Raw genomic sequence first — 8,235 nt, 5'->3', positions numbered from 1 at the left:
TTACCCGAGACATTCGAAGACGCGATTGCGACAGACCAGAAAACGAGGAAAAGGAGATGCTCGGCGGGCGTGTTTTAGTGAAGAAAAAGTTGTGCTTGTTTTACCCTTCTAAAGCCTCATGTAAAAATCCAACTTGCCAGTTCTGGCATGTATGTAAAGGATATTTGGAGGGGAAATGCTCTGGTTATTGTGGTCTCTCACATGATTTTCATGATGAAGGTAACATAAAAAAAATTCAAATACTGGGACTTGAAAAGAATCCTGATGAAACGATAAAAAACATTGTTGCCAATAGTCTGCCTCAGGTTTGCCTCAGGTACCTGAAAGGCGAGTGTTTTTCCACTGGTTGCCCCTATCTCCACATCTGCAGCTTTACTGCTCGAGGAATATCATGTAACTGCAAATTGTCACATGAACTTGCAAGTGCTGACCCTCATAATATAAAAATTCTCAAGCAGTTTGAGTTGGTTCCTCAACCTTCGAAGCTCCATGTAGTTTACCATAACATTCTGATTCCGAAACATCAGAAGAGATTTGATGAGAACCAAGCCAACGCGAGCTCCTGGTTGTCAACTCCTTCACGAACCAGTAACATGAAGTCTGTTTCAGATCTTTCACCGCATATGTCCTTGCCTCATGGACATGAAATGCAAGGCAATATTGAGACAAGCACAAAGAAGAAGAATAAGAAAGGAGAAAAGAAGTGGCCTAGGAAGAGAAATAAAAAGAAAACTTGTCATGATAAACAAATTGGGGGATTAAGAGACTCGTGCACGAATGAAGAGGGACTTGAAGAGAACAGTTCAGATTCAGTTTCTGACAATGAAGATGTTGAAAAACCAGATATGTACGCCACCTCCAAATTTACTTGGGAACTTGATTTCACAGGAAATAAAGATTGCAGTAAGAAAGATCCTATTCCAGAAAGACATGTCTCTGCGCCTATTGAAAAAAATCTGATTAGTCTTTCAGATGATGACTGGCAAGATGTGAATGACCCAATTGATAGCCCCTTTTTTTCAAACTATGAGTTACTTTCACAAGTTGATGAGATGTTATGTGGTGGTGGGTTTGGACCCTCAAACGAAGCAGGATCCGTGTCTCCCTGGAGCTTTGATCAGACATCACCTGAGCAAGAAAGTGTCTCAGTAAATTCGGTTTTCTGGTGCATTTGCCAAGAATACAATGGTCAGGTTCCATTTTCAGAGATATCCCAACGCCTAGACTTGTTTCCAGCAGAATTCACTGATATTGCTGCTTGGTTCAAGAAGCACCAAAGCAAATTTGTGACCATTGAAAACAGAGAAGGCGACATAGAAGAAGTTCGGGCTATCCACCCCAGAGCAAGAATTTGTTTCACCTACTTGCTGTCCAAAAACGGCTGCAAGGATCCAAAATGCTTCCGCTACCATGTCTGTAAGAGCTTTCTTGCAAATGGCGTCTGTCCATTTGGAGAAAAGTGCTGGTTTAGTCATAGTCATAATTTTAGAAGCCCACACAACAAAAGAATCACAAGCCATCTAAAGTTAAAAGATTTGTCGGAGGAGCAGCTTCGAATTCTGATCTCGGCCTCCGTCCCTGAAGTTTGCCGTGATTATAATGGTGGGTCCTGTCAGAGAGGGTTTCAGTGTTATGGAATACACATCTGCGAGAATCTTGTGATGGGAAAGTGCAGGAAAGGAGAAATATGTCCATTTGGCCACCAACCAAACCTTGAAACTCCACAGGCTAAATTAGTCCTTGGAAGATATAATCTTAGCAAGGTTCCAGCCCGTGTTGTATTGGGGACGCTGCTAGTTCGAAGACAAAGACTTGATGTCGAGAAAACTCCAAAGGGTAAGTGGAATTTCCATTTTTTGCTAATCGTTAGACTATTGCGCAAACTTAGTTATATCTTATGGGAGAATGCTTGCTCTGTAGCCTTTCTAAATCTGAGAACAGTGGTATGACACTTCAAATAAGCTGCTGCTGTAATCGCTATTACCCAATGCATAAAAATGTTGAAACTGCCTTTTTGATTGTAAAAGAAACCGCTGTCATAACTGCGCTGGAACAGTTTTTTTCTCTCCGAAAAAAAACGTTTGGTACTGAGTTACTTCTAAGTGAATTGACGGAGAAAAGTGAAAGTGTTTGGCGTTACACCTAAACAACTTTCTTTCAGAAAGGTGCTTTCATTTTGCTGGGTTTTAGGCGTTGACTCGTTACCCCTCGTTTTCAAACGATGTTTTGTAGGATCCAGTGTCTTCACATTTGCTTCTTGTTTGACAGTTTGTTTCAGTGAATATAAAAGGTTAACGTACATGGAGTCGTCTTCTGAATTTTGAGCCTTCAAATTATCAGAGAAATTCTATCCATCAGAAACTGATAAATTTTTGTTTCATAGCACGAAGTTACATTTTCTCATGTACAGTGAAAAATTTTAAGGCAACAGCGCTCCCAAATATCTGGGATATAGTGCTTTGAGACATAGCTAATCTTGAAACGCACTTTAAATTCTTAAGTCAGAGCTACTTTGTGAACGATTTGCCTCTGCCAAAATTCTTCTTATTCTTTGGATTTCAAACCTATGTTAACTAAACACCAAGTGACCCAAGTTTTAAGCCTTGATTTCAAAAAGAAAACTGTTTATTTTAACTGGCATTTTTCTATTTAATGGTGGGCCATTACAAACTTTAAAATCTGTAGAAAGCTGGATCAAGGAAAAAATGACGTAAAAGACTCAATAGTTTAATTAAGAATGCAAAGCGTGTTTTCGCGGCTGAATTAATATGCAACACGGGAGTTTCCGGCTCTCAGACTTTTAAACCAAGCTGAAATGTTAAGCCAGCGAGTAAATGACGTAACTTTCCCTAGATCCAAGCCTCTGAGGTCCAATCGATCAGTTTTGAACACGAGTAATGGCTGACCGTGAAATCCAAAAGTAAACACCCAGTCGATAAAAAACTAAGCTCAAAAAGTTGCCTGTCAGGTAAGGCAAACACACTTTTAAAATCTGAAGAAAAAAGGGAAATGATTTTGTATCATAGGAGCGCTTTTAAAAGTCATGAATTCATTGCATGGTGACGCTTCTAAATGTTTCCGTTCCATGCTGATATCTTACTGACAGGGGGATCGTGGAAGTAGTAGGCTGCATGAATAACATGTTCAAGGATTGGGGCCAAAAACAAGAATTCGACCAGCATAGTTCTAGGTATACGTGAGAGCCATTACAACTGTAATATGTTTTGTCTTTTAGAACGGGCCAAACCAGAGGTGGCAAAGGTATCAGGCATTTCAGACATCAGTAGGGAAGCTGTTAGTACACTTGAATTGGAAGGGCTGAATCCTCAACCTCACGAAAGGTAACGCAACTTTTCCGGGTTTTTTTTTTCAGAGAAACCTTGTTTCCTGTCATAACTCTGCTTCCTCTATAACCGATGATATATAGAGCTGTTGATTTTTAATTAGCACATCGTGAGAGTTTCCTTGTTGCTTTTAATAAATGCATGCAGCCAGACCAAAATTCTTACCGAAGGCAATATAAGGAAGCCTTTTTAAAATTTGTTGGATTTCCACCACCGAAAAGAGGTCATTATTACCAAACACCCCAGTTTTTTTTTTTTGAGATTGTTTGAGAAAGTTTCCCAAATCATAATAAGAGCGATGCATGTTGGGTGCAGACACTAGGATCGTCAGTATATTTGCTTAGTAATTATTTTAAATCTTTTTTTTTTTCGCAGTTCCTTTGACTTGCCGATTCCGTTGGTTCCCGAGTCACCATCTGCAGGTCCAAGTCGTTTTCCACTTCAGTGGACGATAGTTCCTGAAGATGTGGAGTACATTTGCGTTCCTCTCTCGACAGGCTCTGATGAATTTAAGTTAGCCGAGAGCTATTTTCATCGGTCTATGTCTAACAAGGCAGCTATTTTAGGCATTGAAAGAGTTCAGAACCCGTTCATGTGGGAGAAGTATGCCAGGTAAGAAAATACTTGAATGAATGGAAAAAACGTTTAAAATACATGTATGAAGTGGAACTGGTGAAATATTCCTCGCTGGACTCTGTTTTTCCAAGGTTATTTGTTTTGGTTTTGATGAGCCATGACTAAAAACGTCATATCCCTGGCTGACTCTTTCGTCGTCTTAAACTAATTCTTTGTCACAAAGTAACGATTATTTATTAAGTTCCTGTCATAGAAACCAAAGAAAGTTCGCTCTGATTTCAAAACAGTACTGTAATCCTGGAGAAATTGTTTGGGCTACTTAATCTCCTCCTCACCCACTACTAACTCGATTCTCGCGCTTTGTTTACATTTGCAGTGATGAAAAGAGTTCTTTCTTCCAGGGTTCTCGGTTTCAGCTGCCACGTTTTAATCTTTTACTTTAATATATATCTTCTTTAACATCATCCGGTCGTACAAGGAATTCTTGTGCAGGCATCACTATCATAATCTTGATATTCCGCACAATTTTGAGTAAGATTGAGTATTAATTAAATTTACGTACTTATTTCTTGTATGTTTGTTGCGTCCTTTGGAAACACCTTTTGCCATGTCTTGTTGTATCAGTTTCTTACTCCATCTACGTGTTTTTAAGCATTGAGATAGCCGTTCTAAGAATGACGGTGATCCGGGGAAATTTATGCTACATACCTAAGGGAAATTATATTTTGAACTCTGCAGAAAGAAAGAACAATTGGAAAAGAGATCATCTCGCTTGGAAAATAGCCCACTGAATGAAAAGCTTCTTTTCCATGGAGCCGATTGGCAAAATGTGCCCAGCGTTTGTGAGGAAAACATCGACTGGCGAGCGCAGGATGAAGATCGCGTGGCAGCGTTCGGTCAAGGAGCTTACTTCACTACTGAAGCAAACCTGGGAAATACCTACTGCAAGCAAGACCCAGAGGGGGTGAGATACATGTTTCTCGCTGAGGTGCTTGTTGGATCTTCAGCCAAAGGTGAGCCGTCTATGAAGAGGCCTCCCCAGAAGAGTGATGCTGCATCTAACGAGCGCTGTGATTCCTGTGTGGACAACATGGATATGCCCTCTCTTTATGTTCTGTTTGATTCAGATCAATATTATCCCACCTACATGATTCAGTATAAAATGAAATCTAAGGTAGTGCGTTAATTTCCTGAAATGAAGCTCAGGGTGTCATCTCAAGGTACAACTTGAATTTTTGTTTAACTTATACTCGAAGGTATTCTATCACACTTGCAGCAAAAGATATCTGTTAGCAATCATTTGTCACTTCAAATGTACAAAGCATGGCTTTGTCTCGTCAAACAATAAGGCTCTGATTGGCTGTGATATCATCACTACACATACCGAGATGGATAAATCGCTTCAAGTACTGCGAAATGGTTTTCTGACATGTTCGAAACTTATTTCGCAGCAGTCATGGAGCACCTCAATATTATCGCAAAGTATGGAAAACTTCAGTGTGGAAAGTGCTTTTGTACGTTGTTAATGCATTCGTTTGATATTTTTTGCCTCAGACGATTGCAAAGCTCTGCTCGTTCTGTCAAAAAAAAATTGTGCCTAAATTGCAGGGCTCGAAACAATTTCCGGAGAGTCTCCGGACACGATGACCGGCCAAATTCATTTTAGCTCGGTCACGTACCATTTCTGGCCTGTCAAATTATATAAAATAGATAACTCTTAAAACAGGGGCCCATGAACCAAAACTGGCGTTTTATTTTTCCAAAAAAGTGGTTGCCTAGAGCTTATAGCACTTCAAAGCACCCATTGTCAACAACGGTTCTTGCTGCATTTCACCCAGGATTTCAGATCAAAGTTCCGCAAATGACAATACACAGCGACTTGCTACAACTGAAACAACTGAGCAGCATGTAAATTTATTTCATTTTCAAAACGATCAAATGTGACCGGTCAACATGATCGGCAAGACGAAAGGTTGACCGGTCAACTCCCAAATCAGTTCGGACACTGTCCGTTGACCGGCCGTTATTTCGAGCCCGCCTGAATTGAGTACTTCGACATTTCCCGTGAAGTAGTCTCCTCTGTATACTTGAATGTGAGAATAATTCAAAACGTTAAGATGTTTCGGAGGAGTTTTTCTTCTCTAGATCAGTTGGGTGTTTGTTCAAATCGTTAAGATGTTTCGGAGGAGTTTTTCTTCCCTAGATCAGTTGGGTGTTTGTGCATGGATAATTAGGTGTTGTCCGACTAAGAATTAGAATCCAAATCATTCGTAAGACTTGGGTTTCGAATCGCATTAGTCAGAATTGGTTTTATACCATGAATTAACCCGAAATGAACGCTGGACTAGTTTTGTTGCCGGATCTTAATATTCGCCTTTTTTCCCTATATTTTTCACCGAACAACATACTTGTGAAACTTTAGTGCGTTGATGAAGTAATATTTCAAAAACGCGTGCGAGTGTTTTACCGAGGTTTCCAAACACGAGAAAATTTGAATTCAGTGGCGTCCAGGTAGTTCTGAAACATGGACGGGTTAGCTGAGGATGAATTTTGCCGGTTTCGACCGCCCAAAAGTGTGCAAGAAGAAGATTCTTTGCTTGTACAGTCCATGCCTAAAAGTACACGGTACAAAGACTAGTGTGCCGTTGAAGTTGTGTATTGCTTTTTCTAATTGATTTCCAAACACTCGTTCTTCAAACAATACCGTTACAAGAAGACAGGGGTGGCAGAGTATTCTTAAATCATTCTAGTCCTAGTCACGGAATGTGATACTCTTGGGATGGCCTGCTTCTTTGTTGTAAAGATTCTCCCATGCTAAATTTGCTGTTTTTAGGTCAAAACTGAGTAAAAATCTAAATTAGAACATTCCTGACAACCCTTTGAGAAAATATGAAATGTGTTTATGGCACAAAGAGCTATTCGTGTTTAATTTTTGGCAACTTTCTGAAGACATGGTCTCCAAACTTGAAAAAACTTACCAGATTTTTAAGTTTCAATCCATTTCCATCCTCTCTATCCTTGGCCACAAACAACAATAAATAGCTTCAGTGCCTTCATTGGCTATTGGCAACAAAACTACAGCATTATTTTTTGGTCTTCATTGATACAAAGACTTGCATGATTCATTCATATAACACGAGGGCTGCATCTTGTGGCAAATATCATTAAATTTTCACGTTTAAATCAACAGCACAATTCTTTTTTATGCTTTGGCGTGAAAGCGTGGAATTGTCTTCCATCGCGAGTGTGTAATCTACCTAAACTGGCGTTTAAGAAATCAATTCGCAAAGCTTTATTCGCAGCTCTAGAAAGCGAGGAGGATTATATTGAGACACCCAATTTACTATCCAAAATTAATTTATATCTTACATAACTTTTTGTAACAATTCACTGTCCATCTTTTCGCCTGTTTAGTTTGTTTAGTTTATTAAGCTACTTAATATCAATCAATTGTGTAACTATATTTATCTCCGTATGCGAATGATTGTATTTTATTTATAGTTTATTCCTGTCATTTTTCATAGTCTGTTATTTGAAGCTTACAAATTGGTTTATTTTCTTCTTTTTGCCTTTTTTTCCCTGCACAACTCGCCTCGACTAGCTTACGCTATACGCGAGTTGTACATGGCCTTTTTTTAATTGTTAAATATTTTAATAATTAAACTTTATTAAAATAAAGTTTTATTGTTGTTAAAGACGTCTTTTAGTGTCCTGAAATGTGTCTAAAATAGCGTGACACTGCCCCTCTAAGTGCATGTTGAAACTGAACAATGTCACAGAATGTAAAATTTGATTTAATTATTACATGTGATTTATTTGATAAAAGGTGTTTATAAAAACGTTGAAACTGATCTAGATAAAAAAAATTTTAAAAACTGAATTTTCGACTGCAACTGCGGTCTTCATCAGATTGACTAAAATATGCTGTTCGAGAGTAATATGCTAAAACTAAAATAAGAAGTTACTTTATCCCCTAGGGCTTCAATAATGTCTTATAGACAGAAGGGAATGGCTTCCGCTCGTTCACCGCATTTTTGTCTATTGTGGAGTGCCATGATTCCAAAAAGATTCTTTTGTGCCAATCATTGACATTCTTTTCTAGAATTTCCTCATAGCCAGTGTCAATGTCATGGTCAGTGGTTTCGGCGTAATCTTTTATTGCCGACTCTTTGTTATTATTAGTTCCTGGTTTATGGTCCCCGCCACGTGAATTCCATGATCTCTTTGTTATGTGAAATCACACGATCGGCATTTAACCTTGTACACAATGCCTTTTGTTTTCGTTTCTTTTGGGCGATCCTTTGGTTTCCTAAAA

At 38.9% G+C, this 8,235-nt stretch overlaps 1 protein-coding gene across 2 annotated transcripts in view; it reads left to right on the top strand.

Annotated features, from left to right (window-relative positions):
* LOC138020355 (uncharacterized) overlaps nucleotides 1-7,615 on the top strand; it is a 23,092-nt gene extending 15,477 nt beyond the window's left edge. For both annotated transcript variants that reach the window (XM_068867359.1, XM_068867363.1), the window contains exons 2-5: nucleotides 1-1,836; nucleotides 3,236-3,341; nucleotides 3,720-3,956; nucleotides 4,659-7,615. The exon at nucleotides 1-1,836 is cut by the window's left edge and continues 882 nt beyond it. In XM_068867359.1, coding sequence (XP_068723460.1) covers nucleotides 1-1,836; nucleotides 3,236-3,341; nucleotides 3,720-3,956; nucleotides 4,659-5,106 — 2,627 coding nt within the window. In that variant the 3' untranslated portion in view covers nucleotides 5,107-7,615. The remainder of the gene's footprint in view (nucleotides 1,837-3,235; nucleotides 3,342-3,719; nucleotides 3,957-4,658) is intronic.
* The last annotated feature ends 620 nt before the right edge of the window (nucleotides 7,616-8,235 follow it).

This window comes from Montipora capricornis, chromosome 2, assembly GCF_036669925.1.
Source record: "Montipora capricornis isolate CH-2021 chromosome 2, ASM3666992v2, whole genome shotgun sequence".
Taxonomy (NCBI): domain Eukaryota; kingdom Metazoa; phylum Cnidaria; class Anthozoa; order Scleractinia; family Acroporidae; genus Montipora; species Montipora capricornis.
Note: the sequence above shows the minus strand (reverse complement) of the source record. Positions and strands in the feature narration are given on the sequence as shown.